This window comes from Lampetra planeri, chromosome 6 (assembly GCF_965212315.1).
Source record: "Lampetra planeri chromosome 6, kcLamPlan1.2.h2, whole genome shotgun sequence".
Classification (NCBI taxonomy): Eukaryota; Metazoa; Chordata; class Hyperoartia; order Petromyzontiformes; family Petromyzontidae; genus Lampetra; species Lampetra planeri.
In genome coordinates, this window is record NC_136112.1 from 17,952,538 (window position 1) to 17,977,935 (window position 25,398).

At 40.9% G+C, this 25,398-nt stretch overlaps 1 protein-coding gene across 9 annotated transcripts in view; it reads left to right on the top strand.

The window, feature by feature from the left end:
- The window catches only part of LOC144719638 (IgGFc-binding protein-like), a 112,930-nt gene that overhangs the window by 49,675 nt on the left and 37,857 nt on the right, over positions 1 to 25,398 (top strand). For 4 of the 9 annotated variants that reach the window (XM_078595766.1, XM_078595767.1, XM_078595771.1 and 1 more), the window contains 38 exons: positions 97 to 273; positions 456 to 658; positions 968 to 1,112; positions 1,412 to 1,459; positions 2,092 to 2,333; positions 3,067 to 3,241; positions 4,291 to 4,399; positions 5,036 to 5,133; positions 5,809 to 5,985; positions 6,168 to 6,370; positions 6,685 to 6,829; positions 7,030 to 7,077; positions 8,179 to 8,423; positions 9,090 to 9,264; positions 10,250 to 10,358; positions 10,447 to 10,538; positions 10,647 to 10,823; positions 11,011 to 11,213; positions 11,520 to 11,664; positions 11,964 to 12,011; positions 12,644 to 12,885; positions 13,619 to 13,793; positions 14,843 to 14,951; positions 15,617 to 15,714; positions 16,390 to 16,566; positions 16,749 to 16,951; positions 17,261 to 17,405; positions 17,605 to 17,652; positions 18,283 to 18,524; positions 19,257 to 19,431; positions 20,485 to 20,593; positions 21,233 to 21,330; positions 22,007 to 22,183; positions 22,366 to 22,568; positions 22,876 to 23,020; positions 23,221 to 23,268; positions 24,134 to 24,378; positions 25,046 to 25,220. In XM_078595766.1, coding sequence (XP_078451892.1) covers positions 97 to 273; positions 456 to 658; positions 968 to 1,112; positions 1,412 to 1,459; positions 2,092 to 2,333; positions 3,067 to 3,241; positions 4,291 to 4,399; positions 5,036 to 5,133; positions 5,809 to 5,985; positions 6,168 to 6,370; positions 6,685 to 6,829; positions 7,030 to 7,077; positions 8,179 to 8,423; positions 9,090 to 9,264; positions 10,250 to 10,358; positions 10,447 to 10,538; positions 10,647 to 10,823; positions 11,011 to 11,213; positions 11,520 to 11,664; positions 11,964 to 12,011; positions 12,644 to 12,885; positions 13,619 to 13,793; positions 14,843 to 14,951; positions 15,617 to 15,714; positions 16,390 to 16,566; positions 16,749 to 16,951; positions 17,261 to 17,405; positions 17,605 to 17,652; positions 18,283 to 18,524; positions 19,257 to 19,431; positions 20,485 to 20,593; positions 21,233 to 21,330; positions 22,007 to 22,183; positions 22,366 to 22,568; positions 22,876 to 23,020; positions 23,221 to 23,268; positions 24,134 to 24,378; positions 25,046 to 25,220 — 5,778 coding nt within the window. The remainder of the gene's footprint in view (positions 1 to 96; positions 274 to 455; positions 659 to 967; positions 1,113 to 1,411; positions 1,460 to 2,091; positions 2,334 to 3,066; positions 3,242 to 4,290; positions 4,400 to 5,035; positions 5,134 to 5,808; positions 5,986 to 6,167; positions 6,371 to 6,684; positions 6,830 to 7,029; positions 7,078 to 8,178; positions 8,424 to 9,089; positions 9,265 to 10,249; positions 10,359 to 10,446; positions 10,539 to 10,646; positions 10,824 to 11,010; positions 11,214 to 11,519; positions 11,665 to 11,963; positions 12,012 to 12,643; positions 12,886 to 13,618; positions 13,794 to 14,842; positions 14,952 to 15,616; positions 15,715 to 16,389; positions 16,567 to 16,748; positions 16,952 to 17,260; positions 17,406 to 17,604; positions 17,653 to 18,282; positions 18,525 to 19,256; positions 19,432 to 20,484; positions 20,594 to 21,232; positions 21,331 to 22,006; positions 22,184 to 22,365; positions 22,569 to 22,875; positions 23,021 to 23,220; positions 23,269 to 24,133; positions 24,379 to 25,045; positions 25,221 to 25,398) is intronic. The other 5 variants (XM_078595768.1, XM_078595770.1, XM_078595769.1 and 2 more) reach the window with 5 other exon arrangements.

The following is a 25,398-nucleotide window of genomic DNA, read 5'->3' on the forward strand; positions in this document are numbered from 1 at the left end:
AGTTATTTTTATTGCAGCAATAGTTATTGAAAGTGTGCTTCATAATCAATGAAGAGGACAATTGAGTCAAGCAAAATGTGTGTCCCTTGTGAACAGGATTGTTCACAGAGTGCCATGCAGTGGTCAATCCAGAGGAGCTGTTCACCAGCTGCGTGCTTGACCAGTGCTGGACACATGGGGACAAGGGGACCCTCTGTGGCTCCCTTCAGGCCTATGCTGATGAGTGCGCGGAAAATGGCATCGTCATCATGTGGAGGAATACCACCTTCTGTCGTGAGTGCAAACCCCTCTGAGCTTTAATTCGTAACACATCACATTGCATGAGACAGGGCCTTGTTTCTATGCTATGGAAGCACAATGTACATCTGTGTGGTTTGTTCATTTGTATAGCTGCTTGCAGTTGTGCATCCCCATTGTCATTGATCTCTGAGTATGTTTATCGTTTGTGTTGACAGCGCTCGAGTGCCCAGCAGACAGCCACTATGAGAGCTGTGCCCCACCGTGCCCAGCCACGTGCAGCAATGTGACCCTCCCAGGTGCCTGCCAGCAGCCCTGTGGGGAGGGCTGTGTCTGTGAGGAGGGTTTTGTCCTCTCAGGAGACAAGTGTGTCACTCAAGATCAGTGTGGCTGCATGGACCACAACGAATTCTATCACCCGGTGGGTTAACCCTTCACATCATGTCTATTCAACGGTGATCATTTATTAATATCCACAGAGGCAAGCTAAGCCCTGTATTGTTTTGGTATATGACGTACCAGTGAACATCTTCCTTTTTAAGACTAATATATGATTAAAGATGGAGTGCATTAAGTTTCACGCTGGAGTAAAATGGTGAAAATGATAAACAAAATGAACAAATGCAATGTATGTATGTTGCAATGCTGTTGAAATATATCAGATAAGGTTTTAGTAAGCTTGTCCTTTTATGTATATTTCTTGATTCTCATCATGCATTGGTTTTCGCAGCTTGGGGACAGCTGGTTTGCAACACAGAACTGCAGTCTGCATTGCTCTTGTGGCGATGCTGGAGGCGTGGTCTGTGAGCCCTGGCAGTGTGGAGCCTCCGAGATCTGCAGTGTGCAGAATGGAAGCTTGGGCTGTCACAGCTATGGTAAGATTTTCCCTACAATGCCTACCCCCAATGTAATAAATAATCAAGACCGCTCATTTGCAATGACTTTTCAGCCCATAAAATGAAACGTCGTGAGAATTGTATTTTATTATGTTTTATTTTTATTATTTTATTATTTCCCTACCATGTGACTTTACCGAAAGAACCAAGAAGACATAAAATTATAGTGGTATTGCAACTAAAATTCTAATATTGTATGCGTATTTTGTGTTAATCTTAAAATGATGCTTCTATTTGTGATACATCAATATGTTTAATTGCGTTTATTTTTACCACAGATACCACAACAGTTTCACCGCCAGCAACAACTGCTCCTCCAAGCATAAGTAATCATGGACTACACTTCGATATCTCCTGCCCAGGATATTTAATTACAAATCCATTTTTTAAGAACTTGTACTGTAATATATTTTCGTTTCCTTGATGATAAACACATTCAAAACATAAAATGTTCATCGTGGGTTGAGAAGGGAATTGGTTACTTATATTGTGAATGTATTTAACACAGGATATATCCTGCAAAACTGAGTTTCCTTGTTCAAATCCTGGCAGTTAACTGCTTTATTATCATTGTTCAAGGATTACATGTTGATGGTTCAAATACGAACCAAATTGATTGAAACAAATCTTGCCTGTTTTTAACTTAATTTAGTGTAGTCCTAATTTGATGGGAGAATTTGTAAATATTGACGGAGAAAAAAATGACTCCATCTCTAGTACCCCTGTTGCACAGTAGCTTGGCCTACCCCGTGGTTAGATAAAGAAGGATATTTCATCCCAATATGGCTTGATGAGTTTGATGGGTAGGTTCCCTCTTTGTGAATATAAAAATAATAAGCATTTATTTTATTAGATGCTAAAATACAAACACGATCTCAAAACAAAGTAATAACACGATTAAAATGGCTGCATAGACGGTCACCGTTAAGTGAATGGAAAATTCTCAAATCTTTTTCAGTAGCTGCAAGATGTGTGGTGCAGGGAGACCCACATTACACGACGTTTGATGGGCTCTATTACGACTTCATGGGCGCGTGCATCTACACAACAGCCAAGCTGTGCAACATCTCCTCCTCCCTGCCCCACTTCAACGTGGAGACGAAAAACCAGCGCGCCAGCCCAAGCATATCTGTGCTCCAAGATGTTTACGTGGATGTATTCGGACACAGGATAACCATGACTACACATCATATCCTACTGGTTAATATTACACCTAAAAGCGCTGAGGTTTTAAAGTATTGATCAGTAATATGTGAGCTAAATGTTACATTATTAGCCTATTAGTTTGAGCTAGTGTTACAGGCGGTGCAATTACACATTCATGTTGTGTTGACGCATGCAGAGGCTAATGGGAGGCACCAACCCAGGCCGAGTGTATATTCCACCACCACTTAATCTGTTATTTCTGCATTCTCACTTAATAACTCATTGGTGCTTGGCTTCTAGGAAATGAATGCAACATTTTCCTCTTTGTAATTCCCTACTGCCCACAATGGCAGTTCCTCCAAATATGCTCCCACAGGCTGGAAATGGCAAATTGTAAACATCCTGAGACCATCATCTCCCGATGCTCGGGAACCCGGTTTATATTAAGGTGGCGGCCCGAATGTGAATTGAGCATCTCAGCAGAGGTGTCTTCATAGATGTGCCCTCTTTACTTGAGTCCAACCTTCACCGTTAAATGAATGTGAGCCTTTGTGTCAATTGAAGGAGGCTTCATATGATTCTGCCACTTACTGCATGAATTGTGCACAACTGCTCAACGATGTGGTACTGGGGTAAAACTCACTTCTCAATAACCAGTAATTAAAGCCATTTAACCAATCAATAATAAAATCTACATTTAAATTGAGATCACTGGGATATACAAGCATTATTATGAAGGGAAATTATTTCATTAATGCTTGAATCACTCATGTGCTATGATCTACAGTTGGATGGGGAGCGGGTGACGCCCCCACTGGTGTTACCGGGGATGCACGTGTCTCTGAGCGGCTCATACCTCGTGCTCATGACCAACTTCAGCCTCACGGTTCGGCTCGGTGGGAATTCTCAAGTGGAGGTGTCTGTACCAATGGAGTACGCTGGGCAGCTCTGTGGACTCTGCGGTGAGACTATGATCAGAATGTTCATGAGCATTATTGAAACCTGACTTGCGTTCGCATCGGTTACAAGCTTAAACATTCCCCTTCAAATTTAAATTAATTGAGAATGGAAAGGTTGGTAGTGAGTCATAGAGTTCATCAGCTTGTGATATGACGGATGAGACACAGCACTTTGTGAAATGGATTGTCAAAAACACACAAATCCTATGTGGAGCAATAAGAGATTTCAGAAGATAGGTGCACTGACTTGGACATTTGAGAAGAGCACGAAACATAAAAGTACTCTAGAAGAACACAACACATAGCAGCAGTACTGTAGCAGAGGCAGCAAAGAGATGTGATGAAGACAGTCCAGGTGCTCAGACAGAGCTACATCATCCATAGGGAGGACAGCGCATGATTTGGTTGCACCAAGCAGTTGTAGTGCTCACTTTGATGCACCATCCCTGAGGTGGGAGCATTACTATATTTTGGGCAAACCATTGATTTGTTAAAGTGTTTTGAGTTAAAGCTGCTGAACAGATTGTGTGCGGAACAGCATAAAAAAGCAACTCAACATTCACAGAGGCACTCTTACGAATGATAAGATAGGGCAGAAGATAAGGAGTTGCCAAGGATAACAAATTCACGGCAATGGTAAAGAGAAATCGATTATGAAGACATTCACGATGGATTTGAATAAGTTATTATTAATCTTTTGCTTCTAGAATCCATGACTTAAAAATGGTCCAGCCCCTTCTGAATCCACTGCTAGATGAAGGCCTCTCTAAGTTGCGTCGGTCATGGGGGTTGTTTGACCATACTCCATGCTGGTCACTGCATGTTGCAATGGGGCCCAGGACCAGTTCGTAAATCACTCACCACTCATGTTTGCCGTAGCTGGTAAAGTTATCTTTTGATGTATTATTTTTCATTTTGTAATGTCACGTAATCTTACAATTCACAATGTTTGCTCTGTATAAACGTATGCTCCTTATTTTATGAGGAGCAGTATTATGGGAGTGAAGCCACACGTTTGGTGGACCATGTAAATGTCGTTGTCTTTTGAACAGGAAACTGTAATGGTGATATTGAGGATGACTTACTGATGCCAAATGGATCATTGGCTGCTTCCGAAACCAAGCTGGGAAACAGTTGGATATCAGATAACAGCTCAGCTGAGTGAGTGATCACTCGCCCATTTTGCATCTTCGTGTAAAATATTGTTCACAAAAACTGTACTTTCTGTTTGCTTTTTGGCTTTTTAGAAAGTTTCCCTGGTGTTAAATTGCTGCACACCATTTCCCGATTTTTACACTTTTAAAGTTATTTTATGAGTCAAGATTTGTGCCGCTCAATCCACTCGGCACACATGGAATTCGAAGAATCTGCCAAATACACGTCATTGTGTATTTTCTGCCCATGGACAAAGCTGACCATTCAGTCTCAGCTTCTGTTTCCGAACGCCATGACTGTTCATGGACTGGTGGATCATGAATTGCGTCTTAGCTTCATTATAGCCTCACAGACTTTGATCCATTTCTCCTGTGGACTCAGGCACAGCAGAATGTGCTGCACAGGTGGTGCAAATACTGCTGCGTATATTGCAGTTTGTGGACCTGTGATAGGTTCTAGAAAACACCCATCTTTCTGCCTAAGTGGGGAGGATCGATATTCACATACATTATATTTGGGTCCCTTGTCTCCGATTTAAAAATGGTTACAGTAAGTGACCGGTTTTTCTGAAGGCAATGCAAGGGTGATGAATGGAATGATGTTGATGCAGTAATAAGAGTTTGTTTTTTGTTTTATTTGCAGCTGCGACGTTGACTTTGAGCCTCCAGGTCCCTGTGATGCAGAAGAACAGGCTAAGTTTGAATCGGAGGAATTTTGTGGAAAGATACATGATGTCAATGGTAAGTCCAGTTATGTATGATTGCTGAATGCATAATTTCTCTTTAAACAACTTTGATTCAATTCAGATATAATACAGAAATATACGTTTATAGTTCTAGTTTAAGTTGATAGTTTTTCTCTACGAGATGTCTAGCACAATATTAGCAAGCTGCAGCATGTTCAACATTATTTGGCAAGTGTCGTGATGGTTACTGGGAAATCCGACCATGCCCATCTATTTCTCGCTGAGCTGCATTGGCTTCCGTTTGCTGAACGAATACATTACAAGTTCACACTCACTGCACACAAGTACTTGCTACAAATGAACCACAATACTCTGCTGATCTCATCCAGGAGCATAAACAGTCACGCAAACTCTGCTCATCCTCACAGCAGCTTTTGGCTAACCATCGAACAAAGATGGCCACTGCATCAAGGGCTTTTAGATGCACTTCTACAGCCGTCTGGAACACACTTACTTCCAATATTAGGAAGCCACTGGAGCTCTGTACTTTTATATCAAAATTTAAAACTCATTACTTTACAACAGTTTTATTGTTTAGTTTGTTGTCCTTCCCGCGCACCTCCGATTAGCATGGTTGACGACATACGGTGCGACAGAAGGTCAACATACGTACATACGTAGTTACAAATATCGCTGTGTTGTAAATTATATTCACGTCGCTTGTGAACAGGAGCATTCCAAGAGTGCCATGCAGTGGTCAATCCAGAGCAATTCTTCATCACCTGCGTTCTTGACCAGTGCTGGATGGATGGGAACGAGCAGTTCCTCTGTGCCTCCATGCAGACCTACGCTGACCAGTGTGCCCAGCATGGGGTCATCATCATGTGGAGGAACGACACCTTCTGCCGTGAGTGCACATCTGTCTGAGCTTTAATCCGTAACACATCACATTGCATGAGACTGGGCCTTGTTTTTATTCTGTGGAAGCACAATGTACATCTGTGTGGTTTGTTCATTTATATAGCTGCTTGCAGTTGTGCATCCCCATTGTAATTTATCTCTGAGTATGTTTATTGTTTGTGTTGACAGCGCTCGAATGCCCTGCAGACAGCCACTATGAGAGCTGTGCCCCACCGTGCCCAGCCACGTGCAGCAATGTGACCCTCCCAGGTGCCTGCCAGCAGCCCTGTGGGGAGGGCTGTGTCTGTGATGAGGGTTTTGTCTTCTCAGGAGACAAGTGTGTCCCTCAAGATCAGTGTGGCTGCATGGACCACAACGACCTCTATCACCCGGTGTGTTAACCCTTTACATCATGTCAATTCAACGGTGATCATTTATTAATATCCACATTAGCAAGCTAAGCTATGTATTGTTTTGGTATTTGACCTACAAATGAGCATTTTCATTTTTAAGACTAATATATAAGTAAAGATGGAGTGAATTAAGTTTCACGCTGGAGTAAAATGGTGAAAATTATCAACAAAATGAACAAATGCAATGTATGTATGTTGCAATGCTGTTGAAATATATCAGATAAGGTTTCAGTAAACTTTTTCTAATATGTACAGTATATTTCATGATTATCATCGTGCATTTGTTTTCGCAGCTTGGGGACAGCTGGTTTGCAACACAGAACTGCAGTCTGCATTGCACTTGTGGCGATGCTGGAGGCGTGGTCTGTGAGCCCTGGCAGTGTGGCGCCTCCGAGATCTGCAGTGTGCAGAATGGAAGCTTGGGCTGTCACAGCTATGGTAAGATTTTCCCTACATGTCCTACCCCAATATAAGAAAGGATCAAGACCACTCATTTGCAAAGACTTTTCAGCCCATTAAATGTTAGTGATATTGCAACTAAAATTATAATAATGTATGCGTATTTTGTGTTAATCATAAAATTATGCTTGCATTTGTGATACATCAATATATTTATTTGTGTATATTTCTTACCACAGATACCACAACAATTTCACCGCCAACAACAACTGCTCCTCCAAGCATAAGTAATCAAGGACTACACATGGATATCTCTTGCCCAGGATATTTACTTACAATATAAATGTTTCAGAACTTTTGCTCTAATATATATTGCTCTGAATGTGTTCAACAAAGCATGGAGCCTTCAAAACTGAGTTTCCTGGTCCAAATGCCGGCAATTTACTAATTTATTCTCAAACACGGATTTCAGAGATTGAAACAAATCTTGCATGTTTTAACTTCATTTAGTGTAGTTCTGATTTGAGGGGAGAATTTTGTAATATTAACGGAGAAAAATAATGGCTCCATCTCTAGTTCATGAAGATATTTTTGGTTCTTTCGGTAAAGTCACGTCACTTTACCAAAAGAACCAAGAATATGAATTCCTGCAGTCACGATAGTTTTAAGTCAAAATTTATAAAGATAATTTACCAATCACCAGAAGTATCCCTGTTGTACAGGACATTGGGCTACCTTGTGGTGCAATTGATTCACACATGTTGCAACCACTCAAGAAACCACATTCACCACAATAGTAACAAAATCATTATTTATTGCATCAAATTGTGATCCTGAATTGTGACAAGTTATTGACTTGCAATAGGAGCAACTGTTGCATTCTTCATACACTGTAATATATCTGAGCTGCTCATATAAACTAAAGTAAACCAAACAGACTTAATTTGTAGCTTTCGTGACTGCAGGAATTTCTCTTTGGTTCTTTCGGTAAAGTCATGTAGGGTGTTGACTGTTATGTTATCCGACTCTCTGTTGTATTACATTACATTTCTAAGTATACTAGATTTGTGTTTCTATTTCATTTATACATGTTGATGATTGCTTGTGTTGCAATCGAAACGTCGTATGCTAGTATTTAATTTATTATTTTATCTTTATACGTGACTTTACCGAAAGAACCAAAGAGTAAACCAAACAGAGTATTCAGTTGATACAGGCCATGTATCTCTTAAATTTAATCACATAAGGACTATGGGAACCTACTTTTAGTAAATATATCATAGTGGCAATTTAATCTTAAACGTTGACTGTAGTTTATTGAAATAAATCATAATTAAGTGGGCTATGACAGAGTGACATTAAAGTGAATGTTTAAAAATCTCTTTCAGTGCCTGGAAACTGCATCGTGCATGGAGATCCACACTACGTCACGTTTGATGGGCTCTCATTGGCATTCATGGGAACGTGCACCTACACAACAGCTAAGCTGTGCAACAGCTCGTCTCATCTGCCCTACTTCAATGTGGAGACAACCAACGAGTATCGCAACCAGGGCTCCATCTCTTTTGTCAGAGAAGTTCACACAGAAGTCTATGGGCAAAACATCACCTTGTCCTTGGGTCGTACCCTTCTGGTGAGAATTCAACTTTGTATAATTGAAGACTTGAAAGTGGCTATATGTCTGTCAAATTTTGTTGAGGATTGCATTGGTCTAAGTCCTTCAATTGTATCCAAAATGATGTATATTGCAGGAGGAAATATGTTTCCATAACAGTGCTGATTTGCATGAGTTTTTCTAATATGGTGTTCATATGAATGCATCAATGTTTTAAGTTATCATTGTCTAGAATCCTCACAAGCATATAATTTTACATCCGACTTCAAACGTATGCTGGTTTTATTTCTATCTCCTTAGAAGAGTTCAGTGAGCACTGATTCACATTCAGAGTGGACTCTCCTATTGTTCGATTAGATAATATCACCATCATACTCTACATTTTGGAATCCTTAAGTTGGTTGGAAACACGGTCATTGATAAGCAACATAAAATATAATTAAAAAAGCTTACAATTAAAACAAGATTAAACCATACATATCCAGACAATGTACATATCAAGTCCAACTTTCCACCAGTGCAATGTAGATGAGAGGTTCAAATGTATTTTGTAGATAAATTAGTCAATTATGTGGTACCTACTAATTTTCTTTGCAACTTTATCCATTGATCGTGAGGTAACCAAGAGTAGAGCCAACGTGGAATGACTTGCGATGCCTGTGTCTCCTGTGCGCTGATCTACAGCTGAATGAGGAGCTGGTGACGCCCCCACTGGTGTTGCCAGGGCTACATGTCTCTCTGAGTGGCTCATACCTCGTGCTCATGACTGACTTTAATCTGATTGTTCGATTCAATGGAGACAATCGGGCAGAAGTGACTGTGCCAAGAGAGTATGCAGGGGAGCTTTGTGGCATCTGTGGTGAGACCATGTTTGTGAGAGTTCCATAGCAGCACTGAGACAAGGCTTGAATTGCTCTATTTACATTCTCTGTTTAGAAAGCACTGCTGTGTTATTGCCATCTAATCACCATGCAGGATTAATTATGTTAAATGCCAATATTTAGGTTTTTTTATAATTAAATTATTACACCATTCACGTTATGAAATTGTTCACTTAATTTGCAATCTGAGCGTAACATACACTCACTTTACTGAAGACATTGCTTCTCGTTACATCACACATTTTCATATTGACTCTCCCGCCCATGCTGAGGAATGTGCTTTGGGGTTAAGTACTCTAAGAATAAAAAGGTTGCATACATTGGAAGATATATATATAGAAACATTTCAATTCAATTTAGAAATTCCCAATTACACCCCTTCACATGCGGCAATGTGTAATGTATGGATGTCCTTGCTAACGGACTACGATAGTTCACCCCCGTGGACATGCACCACACGCCACTAATTACGAGGCACCAATCTGTGCACAAACCCTAATCTCAGGGAGGTGAATCACCTCAGCTGGGAAAGCCAACATCGCTTTCCAACCTGTGCTGATGGAGGTGCGCTCCCCACTCTCCCCTCCATTGAATCGCGATGGCGCCACCTACCGGGAATACTAGGCAGCACACATTGAATGTCACCTTTTAACATTTAAAGTTTATCGAAAAATGGCATTGTTGAAAATTACTGATATATTGAACTAAAATGTATATGTATTTAGTTAGCAATTTTTGATCAAATCAGGGCCTGGCTTGGCATATGCATAGTTGACCGCACCTCCGATTAGCGCGGGTGGCTATGTACGGTATAAAATAAGTTTAGCGTACATGCATACATCACACATGGTTCTGGAAGTGGTTTTAGTTGTTATAAGTTAATTTCACATTCATTCCTGTATTGTTGACTTGAATCCAGTTTTGAGGCAATGCATGTGAACAGTTTCATCTGTGTTTTAACAGGAAACTTTAATGGTGACCGTGCTGATGAATATCTGATGCCCGATGGGACGCAAGCTTCTTCACCAACTGAGCTGGGAAACAGCTGGAAAACAGACAACAGCTCCGCCTAGTGAGTGGCCACCTCTCTATTGTTTACCATCACCTTGAGTCTTGCCTCTGGTTTGTGGTTATGGACTTGTACCTTTGTCTATTTGTAGCTGTGACGCTCCACCTCCACCTCCCTGTGATGAAGATGAGCAAGCAGAGTTTGAAACAGAGGCATTCTGTGGAATCATCACAGATGTGAATGGTCAGTGTCATAAGTTATTTTTATTGCAGCAATAGTTATTGAAAGTGTGCTTCATAATCAATGAATAGGACAATTGAGTCAAGCAAAATGTGTGTCCCTTGTGAACAGGATTGTTCACAGAGTGCCATGCAGTGGTCAATCCAGAGGAGCTGTTCACCAGCTGCGTGCTTGACCAGTGCTGGACACATGGGGACAAGGGGACCCTCTGTGGCTCCCTTCAGGCCTATGCTGATGAGTGCGCGGAAAATGGCATCGTCATCATGTGGAGGAATACCACCTTCTGTCGTGAGTGCAAACCCCTCTGAGCTTTAATTCGTAACACATCACATTGCATGAGACAGGGCCTTGTTTCTATGCTATGGAAGCACAATGTACATCTGTGTGGTTTGTTCATTTGTATAGCTGCTTGCAGTTGTGCATCCCCATTGTAATTGATCTCTGAGTATGTTTATCGTTTGTGTTGTGTTGACAGCGCTCGAGTGCCCAGCAGACAGCCACTATGAGAGCTGTGCCCCACCGTGCCCAGCCACGTGCAGCAATGTGACCCTCCCAGGTGCCTGCCAGCAGCCCTGTGGGGAGGGCTGTGTCTGTGACGAGGGTTTTGTCCTCTCAGGAGACAAGTGTGTCCCTCAAGATCAGTGTGGCTGCATGGACCACAACGAATTTTATCACCCGGTGGGTTAACCCTTCACATCATGTCTATTCAACGGTGATCATTTATTAATATCCACAGAGGCAAGCCAAGCCCTGTATTGTTTTGGTATATGACGTACCAGTGAACATCTTCCTTTTTAAGACTAATATATGATTAAAGATGGAGTGCATTAAGTTTCACGCTGGAGTAAAATGGTGAAAATTATAATAAAAATGAACAAATGCAATGTATGTATGTTGCAATGCTGTTGAAATATATCAGATAAGGTTTTAGTAAGCTTGTCCTTTTATGTATATTTCTTGATTCTCATGCATTGGTTTTCGCAGCTTGGGGACAGCTGGTTTGCAACACAGAACTGCAGTCTGCATTGCTCTTGTGGCGATGCTGGAGGCGTGGTCTGTGAGCCCTGGCAGTGTGGAGCCTCCGAGATCTGCAGTGTGCAGAATGGAAGCTTGGGCTGTCACAGCTATGGTAAGATTTTCCCTACAATGCCTACCCCCAATGTAATAAATAATCAAGACCGCTCATTTGCAATGACTTTTCAGCCCATAAAATGAAACGTCGTGAGAATTGTATTTTATTATGTTTTATTTTTATTATTTTATTATTTCCCTACCATGTGACTTTACCGAAAGAACCAAGAAGACATAAAATTATAGTGGTATTGCAACTAAAATTCTAATATTGTATGCGTATTTTGTGTTAATCTTAAAATGATGCTTCTATTTGTGATACATCAATATGTTTAATTGCGTTTATTTTTACCACAGATACCACAACAGTTTCACCGCCAGCAACAACTGCTCCTCCAAGCATAAGTAATCATGGACTACACTTCGATATCTCTTGCCCAGGATATTTACTTACAAATTCATTTTTTAAGAACTTGTACTGTAATATATTTTCGTTTCCTTGATGATAAACACATTCAAAACATAAAATGTTCATCGTGGGTTGAGAAGGGAATTGGTTACTTATATTGTGAATGTATTTAACACAGGATATATCCTGCAAAACTGAGTTTCCTTGTTCAAATCCTGGCAGTTAACTGCTTTATTATCATTGTTCAAGGATTGCATGTTGATGGTTCAAATACGAACCAAATTGATTGAAACAAATCTTGCCTGTTTTTAACTTCATTTAGTGTAGTCCTAATTTGATGGGAGAATTTGTAAATATTGACGGAGAAAAAAATTACTCCATCTCTAGTACCCCTGTTGCACAGTAGCTTGGCCTACCCCGTGGTTAGATAAAGAAGGATATTTCATCCCAATATGGCTTGATGAGTTGGATGGGTAGGTTCCCTCTTTGTGAATATAAATATAACAAGCATTTATTTTATTAGATGCTAAAATACAAACACGATCTCAAAACAAAGTAATAACACGATTAAAATGGCTGCATGGACGGTCACCGTTAAGTGAATGGAAAATTCTCAAATCTTTTTCAGTAGCTGCAAGATGTGTGGTGCAGGGAGACCCACATTACACGACGTTTGATGGGCTCTATTACGACTTCATGGGCGCGTGCATCTACACAACAGCCAAGCTGTGCAACATCTCCTCCTCCCTGCCCCACTTCAACGTGGAGACGAAAAACCAGCGCGCCAGCCCAAGCATATCTGTGCTCCAAGATGTTTATGTGGACGTATTCGGACACAGGATAACCATGACTACACATCACATCCTACTGGTTAATATTACACCTAAATGCGCTGAGGTTTTAAAGTATTGATCAGTAATATGTGAGCTAAATGTTACATTATTAGCCTATTAGTTTGAGCTAGTGTTACAGGCGGTGGAATTACACATTCATGTTGTGTTGACGCATGCAGAGGCTAATGGGAGGCACCAACCCAGGCCGAGTGTATATTCAACCACCACTTAATCTATTATTTCTGCATTCTCACTTAATAACTCATTGTTGCTTGGCTTTTAAGAAATGAATGCAACATTTTCCTCTTTGTAATTCCCTACCGCCCACAATGGCAGTTCCTCCAAATATGCTCCCACAGGCTGGAAATGGCAAATTTTAAACATCCTGAGACCATCATCTCCCGATGCTCGGGAACCCGGTTTATATTAAGGTGGTGGCCCGAATGTGAATTGAGCATCTCAGCAGAGGTGTCTTTATAGATGTGCCCTCTTTACTTGAGTCCAACCTTCACCATTAAATGAATGTGAGCCTTTGTGTCAATTGAAGGAGGCTTCATATGATTCTGCCACTTACTGCATGAATTGTGCACAACTGCTCAACGATGTGGTACTGGGATAAAACTCACTTCTCAATTAGCAGTAATTAAAGCCATTTAACCGATCAATAATAAAATCTACATTTAAATTGAGATCACTGGGATGTACAAGCATTATTATGAAGGGAAATTATTTCATTAATGCTTGAATCACTCATGTGCTATGATCTACAGTTGGATGGGGAGCGGGTGACGCCCCCACTGGTATTACCGGGGATGCACGTGTCTCTGAGCGGCTCATACCTCGTGCTCATGACCAACTTCAGCCTCACGGTTCGACTCGGTGGGAATTCTCAAGTGGAGGTGTCTGTACCAATGGAGTACGCTGGGCAGCTCTGTGGACTCTGCGGTGAGACTATGATCAGAATGTTCATGAGCATTATTGAAACCTGACTTGCGTTCACATCGGTTACAAGCTTAAACATTTCCCTTCAAATTGAAATTAATTGAGAATGGAAAGGTTGGTATTGAGTCATAGAGTTCATCAGCTTGTTATATGACGGATGAGACAAAGCACTTTGTGAAATGGATTGGCAAAAACACACAAATCCTATGTGGAGAAATAAGAGAGTTCAGAAGATAGGTGCACTGACTTGGGCATTTCAGAAGAGCACGAAACATAAAAGTACTGTAGAAGAACACAACACATAGCAGCAGTACTGTAGCAGAGGCAGCAAAGAGATGTGATGAATACAGTCCAGGTGCTCAGACAGAGCTACATCATCCATAGGGAGGACAGCGCTTGATTTAGTTGCACCAAGCAGTTGTAGTGCTCACTTTGATACACCATCCCTGAGGTGGGAGCATTACTATATTTTGGGCAGACCATTGATTTGTTAAAGTGTTTTGAGTTAAAGCTGTTTAACAGATTGTGCGCGAAACAGCATAAAAAAGCAACTCAACATTCACAGAGGCACTCTTACGAATGATAAGATAGTGCAGAAGATAAGGAGTTGCCAAGGATAACAAATTCACGTCAATGGTAAAGAGAAATCGATTATGAAGACATTCACGATGGATTTGAATAAGTTATTATTAATCTTTTGCTTCTAGAATCCATGACTTAAAAATGGTCCAGCCCCTTCTGAATCCACTGCTAGATGAAGGCCTCTCTAAGTTGCGTCAGTCATGGGGGTTGTTTGACCATTCTCCATGCTGGTCACTGCATGTTGCAATGGGGCCCAGGACCAGTTCGTAAGTCACTCACCACTCATGTCTGCCGTAGCTGGTAAAGTTATCTTTTGATGTATTATTTTTCATTTTGTAATGTCACGTAATCTTACATTTCCCAATGTTTGCTCTGTATAAACGTATGCTCCTTATTTTATAAGGAGCAGTATTATGGGAGTGAAGCCACACCTTTGGTGGACCATGTGAATGTCGTTGTCTTTTGAACAGGAAACTGTAATGGTGATATTGAGGATGACTTACTGATGCCAAATGGATCATTGGCTGCTTCCGAAACCAAGCTGGGAAACAGTTGGATATCAGATAACAGCTCAGCTGAGTGAGTGATCACTCGCCCATTTTGCATCTTCGTGTAAAATATTGTTCACAAAAACTGCACTTTCTGTTTGCTTTCTGGCTTTCTAGAAAGTTTCACTGGTGTTAAATTGCTGCACACCATTTCCCGCTTTTTACACTTTTTAAATTATTTTATGAGTCAAGATTTGTGCCGCTCAATCCACTCGGCACACATGGAATTCGAAGAATCTGTCAAATACACGTCATTGTGTATTTTCTGTCAAATACACGTCATTGTGTATTTTCTGCCCATGGACAAAGCTGACCATTCAATCTCAGCTTCTGTTCCCGAATGGAAATGCTCTGTTCATGGACTGGTGGATCATGAATTGCGTCTTCGCTTCACTATAGCCTCACAGACTTTGATCCATTTCTCCTGTGGACTCAGGCACAGCAGAATGTGCTGCACAGGTGGTGCAGATATTGCTGCATGGATTGCAGTTTGAAGACCTGTGATAGGTTCTAGAAAACACCCATCTTTCTGCCTAAGTGGGGAGTATCGATATTCACATACATTATATTTGGGTCCCTTGTCTCCGATTTAAAAATGGTTACAGTAAGTGACCGGTTTTTCTGAAGGCAATGCAAGGGTGATGAATGGAATGATGTTGATGCAGTAAAAGAGTTTGTTTTTTGTTTTATTTGCAGCTGCGACGTTGACTTTGAGCCTCCAGGTCCCTGTGATGCAGAAGAACAGGCTAAGTTTGAATCGGAAGAATTTTGTGGAAAGATACATGATGTCAATGGTAAGTCCAGTTATGTATGACTGCTGAATGCATAATTTCTCTTTAAACAACTTTGATTCAATTCAGATAAAATCCAGAAATATATGTTGATAGTTCTAGTTTAAGTTGATAGTTTTTCTCTACGAGATGTCTAGCAAAATATTAGCAAGCTGCAGCATGTTCAACATTATTTGGCAAGTGTCGTGACGGGTACTGGTAAATCCGACCATGCCCATCTATTTCTCGCTGAACTGCATTGGCTTCCGGTTGCTGAACGAATACATTACAAGTTCACACTCACTGCACACAAGTACTTGCTACAAATGAACCACAATACTCTGCTGATCTCATCCAGGAGCATAAACAGTCACGCAAACTCCGCTCATCCTCACAGCAGCTTTTGGCTAACCATCGAACAAAGATGGCCACTGCATCAAGGGCTTTTAGATGCACTTCTACAGCCGTCTGGAACACACTTACTTCCAATATTAGGAAGCCACTGGAGCTCTGTACTTTTATATCAAAATTTAAAACTCATTACTTTAGAACAGTTTTATTGTTTAGTTTGTTGTCCTTCCCCCGCACCTCCGATTAGCATGGTTGACGACATACGGTGCGACAGAAGGTCAACATACGTACATACGTAGTTACAAATATCGCTGTGTTGTAAATTATATTCACGTCGCTTGTGAACAGGAGCATTCCAAGAGTGCCATGCAGTGGTCAATCCAGAGCAATTCTTCATCACCTGCGTTCTTGACCAGTGCTGGATGGATGGGAACGAGCAGTTCCTCTGTGCCTCCATGCAGACCTACGCTGACCAGTGTGCCCAGCATGGGGTCATCATCATGTGGAGGAACGACACCTTCTGCCGTGAGTGCACATCTGTCTGAGCTTTAATCCGTAACACATCACATTGCATGAGACTGGGCCTTGTTTTTATTCTGTGGAAGCACAATGTACATCTGTGTGGTTTGTTCATTTGTATAGCTGCTTGCAGTTGTGCATCCCCATTGTAATTTATCTCTGAGTATGTTTATCGTTTGTGTTGACAGCGCTCGAATGCCCTGCAGACAGCCACTATGAGAGCTGTGCCCCACCGTGCCCAGCCACGTGCAGCAATGTGACCCTCCCAGGTGCCTGCCAGCAGCCCTGTGGGGAGGGCTGTGTCTGTGATGAGGGATTTGTCTTCTCAGGAGACAAGTGTGTCCCTCAAGATCAGTGTGGCTGCATGGACCACAACGACCTCTATCACCCGGTGGGTTAACCCTTCACATCATGTCAATTCAACGGTGATCATTTATTAATATCCACATTAGCAAGCTAAGCTATGTATTGTTTTGGTATTTGACCTACAAATGAGCATTTTCATTTTTAAGACTAATATATGATTAAAGATGGAGTGCATTAAGTTTCACGCTGGAGTAAAATGGTGAAAATGATAAACAAAATAAACAAATGCAATGTATGTATGTTGCAATGCTGTTGAAATATATCAGATAAGGTTTTAGTAAGCTTTTCCTGTTATGTATATTTCTTGATTCTCATCATGCATTGGTTTTCGCAGCTTGGGGACAGCTGGTTTGCAACACAGAACTGCAGTCTGCATTGCTCTTGTGGCGATGCTGGAGGCGTGGTCTGTGAGCCCTGGCAGTGTGGAGCCTCAGAGATCTGCAGTGTGCAGAATGGAAGCTTGGGCTGTCACAGCTATGGTAAGATTTTCCCTACAATGCCTACACCATTGTAATAAATAATCAAGACCGCTCATTTGCAATGCCTTTTCAGCCCATAAAATAATAGTGGTATTGCAACTAAAATTATAATATTGTATGCGTATTTTGTGTTAATTTTAAAATTATGCTTCTATTTGTGATACATCAATATAATAATTTGTGTATATTTTTTCCACAGATACCACAACAGTTTCACCGCCAACAACAACTGCTCCTCCAAGCATAAGTAATCATGGACTACACATCGATATCTCTTGTGCAGGATATTTACTTACCAATAAAAATTTTAAGATCTTTTACTGTAATATATTTTCGTTTCCTTGATGATAAACACATTCAAAACATAAAATGTTCATGATGGCATGAGAGGGGGATTGGTTGCTTATATTGTGAATGTGTTTAACACAGCATATATCCTGCAAAACTGAGTTTCCTTCTTCAGATCCTGGCAGTTAACAGCTTTATTCTCATTGTTCAAGGATTGCATGTTGATGGTTCAAATACGAACTTGAGGGATTTAAACAAATCTTGCCTGTTTTTAACTTCATTTAGTGTAGTTTTAAATTGATGGGAGAATTTGTAAATATTGACGGAGAAAAAAATGACTCCATCTCTAGTACAGTCTGTTGCACAGCTTGGCCTACCCCGTGGTTAGATAAAGAAGGATATTTCATCCCATTATGGCTTGATGAATTGAATGGGTAGGTTCCCTCTTTGTGAATATAAAAATAACAAGCATTTATTTTATTAGATGCTAAAATACAAACACGATCTCAAAACAAAGTAATAACACGATTAAAATGGCTGCATGGACGGTCACCGTTAAGTGAATGGAAAATGCTCAAATCTTTTTCAGTAGCTGCAAGATGTGTGGTGCAGGGAGACCCACATTACACGACGTTTGATGGGCTCTATTACGACTTCATGGGCGCTTGCATCTACACAACAGCCAAGCTGTGCAACATCTCCTCCTCCCTGCCTCACTTCAACGTGGAGACGAAAAACGAGCGCTTCAACCCAAGCATATCTGTGCTCCAAGATGTTTACGTGGACGTATTCGGACACAGGATAACCATGACTACACATCACATCCTACTGGTTAATATTACACCTAAAAGCGCTGAGGTTTTAAAGTATTGATCAGTAATATGTGAGCTAAATGTTACATTATTAGCCTATTATTTTGAGCTAGTGTTACAGGCGGTGCAATTACACATTCATGTTGTGTTGACACATGCAGAGGCTAATGGGAGGCACAAACCCAGGCCGAGTGTATATTCCACCACTACTTAATCTGTTATTTCTGCATTCTCACTTAATAACTCATTGTTGCTTGGCTTCTAGGAAATGAATGCAACATTTTCCTCTTTGTAATTCCCTACCGCCCACAATGGCAGTTCCTCCAAATATGCTCTCACAGGCTGGAAATGGCAAATTGTAAACATCCTGAGACCATCATCTCCCGATGCTCGGGAACCCTGTTTAAATTTAGGTGGTGGCCCGAATGTGAATTGAGCATCTCAGCAGAGGTGTCTTTATAGATGTGCCCTCTTTACTTGAGTCCAACCTTCACTGTTAAATGAATGTGAGCCTTTGTGTTAATTGAACGAGGCTTAATATGATTCTGCCATTTACTGCATGAATTGTACACAACTGCTCAACAATGTGGTACTGGGGTAAAGCTCACTTCTCAGTAAGCAGTAATAAACCCATTTAACTGATCAATAATAGCATCTAAATTTAAATTGAGACCACTGGGATATACAAGCATTATTATGAAGGGAAATTATTTCCTTAACGCTTGAATCACTCATGTGCTTTGATCTACAGTTGGATGGGGAGCGGGTGACGCCCCCACTGGTGTTACCGGGGATGCACGTGTCTCTGAGCGGCTCATACCTCGTGCTCATGACCAACTTCAGCCTCACGGTTCGTTTCGATGGGTACTATCAAGTGGTGGTGTCTGTACCAATGGATTACGCTGGGCAGCTCTGTGGACTCTGCGGTGAGACTGATCAAAATGTTCATGAGCATTATTGAAACCTGACTTGCGTTAGCATCGGTTACAAGATTAAACATTCCCCTTCAAATAGAAATTAATTGAGAATTGAAAGATTGGTAGTGAGTCCTGAAGTTCATCAGCTTGTGATATCACGGATGAGACACAGCACTTTGTGAAATGGATTGCAAAAACACACAAATCCTATGTGGAGAAATAAGAGAGTAAGACAGTTCAGAAGATAGGTGCACTGATTTGGCCATTTCAGAAGAGCACGAAACATAAAAGTACTGTAGAAGAACACAACACATAGCAGCAGTACTGTAGCAGAGGCAGCAAAGAGATGTGATGAAGACAGTCCAGGTGCTCAGACAGAGCTACGTCATCCATAGGGAGGACAGCGCTTGATTTAGTTGCACCAAGCAGTTGTAGTGCTCACTTTGATGCACCATCCCTGAGGTGGGAGCATTACTATATTTTGGGCAGACCATTGATTTGTTAAAGTGTTTTTAGTTAAAGCTGCTTAACAGATTGTGTGCGAAACAACATTAAAAAGCAACGCAACATTCACAGAGGCACTCTTACGAATGATAAGATAAGGCAGAAGATAAGGAGTTGCCAAGGATAACAAATTCACGGCAATGGTAAAGAGAAATCGATTATGAAGACATTCACGATGGATTGAATAAGTTATTAGTAATCTTTTGCTTCTAGAATCCATGACTTACAAATGGTCCAGCCCCTTCTGAATCCACTGCTAGATGAAGGCCTCTCTAAGTTGCGTCGGTCATGCGGGTTGTTTGACCATTCTCCATGCTGGTCACTGCATGTTGTAATGGGGCCCAGGACCAGTTCGTAAATCACTCACCACTCATGTCTGCCGTAGCTGGTAAAGTTATCTTTTGATGTATTATTTGTCATTTTGTAATGTCACCTAATCTTACAATTCACAATGTTTGCTCTGTATAAACGTATGCTCCTTATTTTATGAGGAGCAGTATTATGGGAGTGAAGCCACACGTTTGGTGGACCATGTAAATGTCGTTGTCTTTTGAACAGGAAACTTTAATGGTGATATTGCGGATGACTTACTGATGCCAAATGGATCATTGGCTGCTTCCGAAACCAAGCTGGGAAACAGTTGGATATCAGATAACAGCTCAGCTGAGTGAGTGATCACTCGCCCATTTTGCATCTTCGTGTAAAATATTGTTCACCAAAACTGCACTTTCTGTTTGCTTTCTGGCTTTCTAGAAAGTTTCACTGGTGTTAAATTGCTGCACACCATTTCCCGCTTTTTACACTTTTTAAAATTATTTTATGAATCAAGATTTGTGCTGCTCAATCCACTCGGCACACATGGAATTCGAAGTATCTGTCAAATACACGTCATTGTGTATTTTCTGCCCATGGACAAAGCTGACCATTCAATCTCAGCTTCTGTTCCCGAATGGCAATGCTCTGTTCATGGACTGGTGGATCATGAATTGCGTCTTTGCTTCACTATAGCCTCACAGACTTTGATCCATTTCTCCTGTGGACTCAGGCACAGCAGAATGTGCTGCACAGGTGGTGCAGATATTGCTGCATGGATTGCAGTTTGAAGACCTGTGATAGGTTCTAGAAAACACCCATCTTTCTGCCTAAGTGGGGAGGATCGATATTCACATACATTATATTTGGGTCCCTTGTCTCCGATTTAAAAATGGTTACAGTAAGTGACCGGTTTTTCTGAAGGCAATGCAAGGGTGATGAATGGAATGATGTTGATGCGGTAATAAGAGTTTGTTTTTTGTTTTATTTGCAGCTGCGACGTTGACTTTGAGCCTCCAGGTCCCTGTGATGCAGAAGAACAGGCTAAGTTTGAATCGGAGGAATTTTGTGGAAAGATACATGATGTCAATGGTAAGTCCAGTTATGTATGACTGCTGAATGCATAATTTCCCTTTAAACAACTTTGTTTCAATTCAGATATAATACAGAAATATACGTTGATAGTTCTAGTTTATGTTGATAGTTTTACTTTACGGGATGTCTAGCAAAAACATTAGCAAGCTGCAGCATGTTCAACATTATTTGGCAAGTGTTGTGACTGGTACTGGAAAATCGGACCATGCCCATCTATTTCTCGCTGAACTGCATTGGCTTCCGGTTGCTGAACGAATACATTGCAAGTTCACACTCACTGCACACAAGTACTTACTACAAATGAACCACAATACTCTGCTGATCTCATCCAGGAGCATAAACAGTCACGCAAACTCCGCTCATCCTCACAGCAGCTTTTGGCTAACCATCGAACAAAGATGGCCACTGCATCAAGGGCTTTCAGATGCACTTCTACAGCCGTCTGAAACACACTTCCTTCCAATATTAGGAAGCCACTGGAGCTCTGTACTTTTATATCAAAATTTAAAACTCATTACTTTAGAACAGTTTTATTGTTTAGTTTGTTGTCCTTCCCCCGCACCTCCGATTAGCACGGTTGACGACATACGGTGCGACAGAAGGTCAACATACGTACATACGTAGTTACAAATATCGCTGTGTTGTAAATTATATTCACGTCGCTTGTGAACAGGAGCATTCCAAGAGTGCCATGCAGTGGTCAATCCAGAGCAATTCTTCATCACCTGCGTTCTTGACCAGTGCTGGATGGATGGGAACGAGCAGTTCCTCTGTGCCTCCATGCAGACCTACGCTGACCAGTGTGCCCAGCATGGGGTCATCATCATGTGGAGGAACGACACCTTCTGCCGTGAGTGCACATCTGTCTGAGCTTTAATCCGTAACACATCACATTGCATGAGACTGGGCCTTGTTTTTATTCTGTGGAAGCACAATGTACATCTGTGTGGTTTGTTCATTTGTATAGCTGCTTGCAGTTGTGTATCCCCATTGTAATTGATCTCTGAGTATGTTTATCGTTTGTGTTGACAGCGCTCGAGTGCCCAGCAGACAGCCACTATGAGAGCTGTGCCCCACCGTGCCCAGCCACGTGCAGCAATGTGACCCTCCCAGGTGCCTGCCAGCAGCCTTGTGGGGAGGGCTGTGTCTGTGATGAGGGATTTGTCTTCTCAGGAGACAAGTGTGTCCCTCAAGATCAGTGTGGCTGCATGGACCACAACGACCTCTATCACCCGGTGGGTTAACCCTTCACATCATGTCAATTCAACGGTGATCATTTATTAATATCCACATTAGCAAGTTAAGCTATGAATTGTTTTGGTATTTAATCTACAAATGAGCATTTTTATTTTTAAGACTAATATAAGTAAAGATGGAGTGCATTAAGTTTCACGCTGGAGTAAAATGGTCAAAATTATAAACAAAATGAACAAATGCAATGTATGTATGTTGCAATGCTGTTGAAATATATCAGATAAGGTTTCAGTAAGCTTTTCCTGTTATGTATATTTCATGATTCTCATCATGCATTGGTTTTCGCAGCTTGGGGACAGCTGGTTTGCAACACAGAACTGCAGTCTGCATTGCTCTTGTGGCGATGCTGGAGGCGTGGTCTGTGAGCCCTGGCAGTGTGGAGCCTCCGAGATCTGCAGTGTGCAGAATGGAAGCTTGGGCTGTCACAGCTATGGTAAGATTTTCCCTACATGTCCTCCCCCAATGTAAGAAAGGATCAAGACCACTCATTTGCAAAGACTTTTCAGCCCATTAAATGTTAGTGATATTGCAACTAAAATTATAATAATGTATGCGTATTTTGTGTTAATCATAAAATTATGCTTGCATTTGTGATGCATCAATATATATATTTGTGTATATTTCTTACCACAGATACCACAACAATTTCACCGCCAACAACAACTGCTCCTCCAAGCATAAGTAACCAAGGACTACACATGGATATCTCTTGCCCAGGATATTTACTTACAATATAAATGTTTCAGAACTTTTGTTCTTATATATATTGCTCTGAATGTGTTCAACAAAGCATGGAGCCTTCAAAACTGAGTTTCCTGGTCCAAATGCCGGCAATTTACTAATTCTCATTGTTCAAGGATTGCATGTTGATGGTTCAAACACGGATTTGAGAGATTGAAACAAATCTTGCCTGTTTTTAACTTAATTTAGTGTAGTTCTGATTTGAGGGGAGAATTTTTTTATATTAACGGAGAAAAAAATGTCTCCATTTCGAGTTTATGAAGATATTCTTGCTTCTTTCGGTAAAGTCATGTGACTTTTCCAAAAGAACCAATAATATAAATTCCTGCAGTCACGATAGTTTTAAGTAAAAATTTATAAAGATAATTTACCAATCACCAGAAGTATCCCTGTTGTACAGGACATTTGGCTACCCTGTGGTGCAATTGATTCACACATGTTGCAACCACTCAAGGGACCACATTCACCACAAAAGTAACAAAAGCATTCTTTATTGCATCAAATTGTGATCCTGAATTGTGACAATTCATTGACTTGCAATAGGCGCAACTGTTGCATTCTTCATACACTTTAATATATCTGAGCTGCTCATATTAACTAAAGTAAACCAAACAGAGTATTCAGTTGATACAGGTCATATATCTCATCAATTTAATCACATAAGGACTATTGGAACCTACTTTTGGTAAATATATCATAGCGGCAATTTAATCTAAAACGTTGACTGTAGTTTATTGAAATAAATCATAATTAAGTGGGCTATGACAGAGGGACATTAAAGTGAATGTTTAAAAATCTCTTTCAGTGCCTGGAAACTGCATCGTGCATGGAGATCCACACTACGTCACGTTTGATGGGCTCTCACTGGCATTCATGGGAACGTGCACCTACACAACAGCTAAGCTGTGCAACAGCTCATCTCATCTGCCCTACTTCAATGTGGAGACAACCAACGAGTATCGCAACCAGGGCTCCATCTCTTTTGTCAGAGAAGTTCACACAGAAGTCTATGGACAAAACATCACCTTGTCCTTGGGTCGTACCCTTCTGGTGAGAATTCAACTTTGCACAAGCATTGAGGACTTGAAAGTGGCTATCCATCTGTCAAATTTTCTTGATGATTGCATTGGTCTAAATCCTTCAATTGGATCCAAAATGATGTATATTGCAGGAGGAAATATTTTTCCATATCAGTGCTGATTTGCATGAGTTTTTCTAATATGGTATTCATATAAATGCATCAATGTTTTAAGTTATCATTGTCTAGAATCCTCACAAGCATATAATTTTACATCCGAGTTCAAACGTATGCTGGTTTTATTTCTATCCCCTTAGAAGAGTTCAGTGAGCACTGATTCACATTCAGAGTGGACTCTACTGTTGTTCGATTAGATAATATCACCATCATACTCTACATTTTAGAATTCTTAAGATGGTTGGAAACACGGTCATTGATAAGCAACATAAAATATAATTAAGAAGCTTACAATTAAAACAAGATAAAACCATACATATCCAGACAATGTACATATCAAGTCCAATTTTCCACCACTGCAATGCAGATGAGAGGTTCAACTGTATTTGTAGATACATTTGTCAATTACGTGGTACCTACTAATTTTCTTTGCAACATTATCCATTGATCGTGAGGTAACCAAGAGTAGAACCCACGTGGAATGACTTGCGATGCCTGTGTCTCCTGTGCGCTGATCTACAGCTGAATGAGGAGCTGGTGACTCCCCCACTGGTGTTGCCAGGGCTACATGTCTCTCTGAGTGGCTCATACCTCGTGCTCATGACTGACTTTAATCTGATTGTTCGATTCAATGGAGACAATCGGGCGGAAGTGACTGTGCCAAGAGAGTATGCAGGGGAGCTTTGTGGCATCTGTGGTGAGACCATGTTTGTGAGAGTTCCATAGCAGCACTGAGACAAGGCTTGAACTGTTCTATTTACGTTCTCTGTTCAGAAAGCACTGCTGTGTTATTGCCATCTAATCACCATGCAGGATTAATTATGTAAAATGCCAATATTTAGGTTTTTTTTTTATAATTAAAATATTACACCATT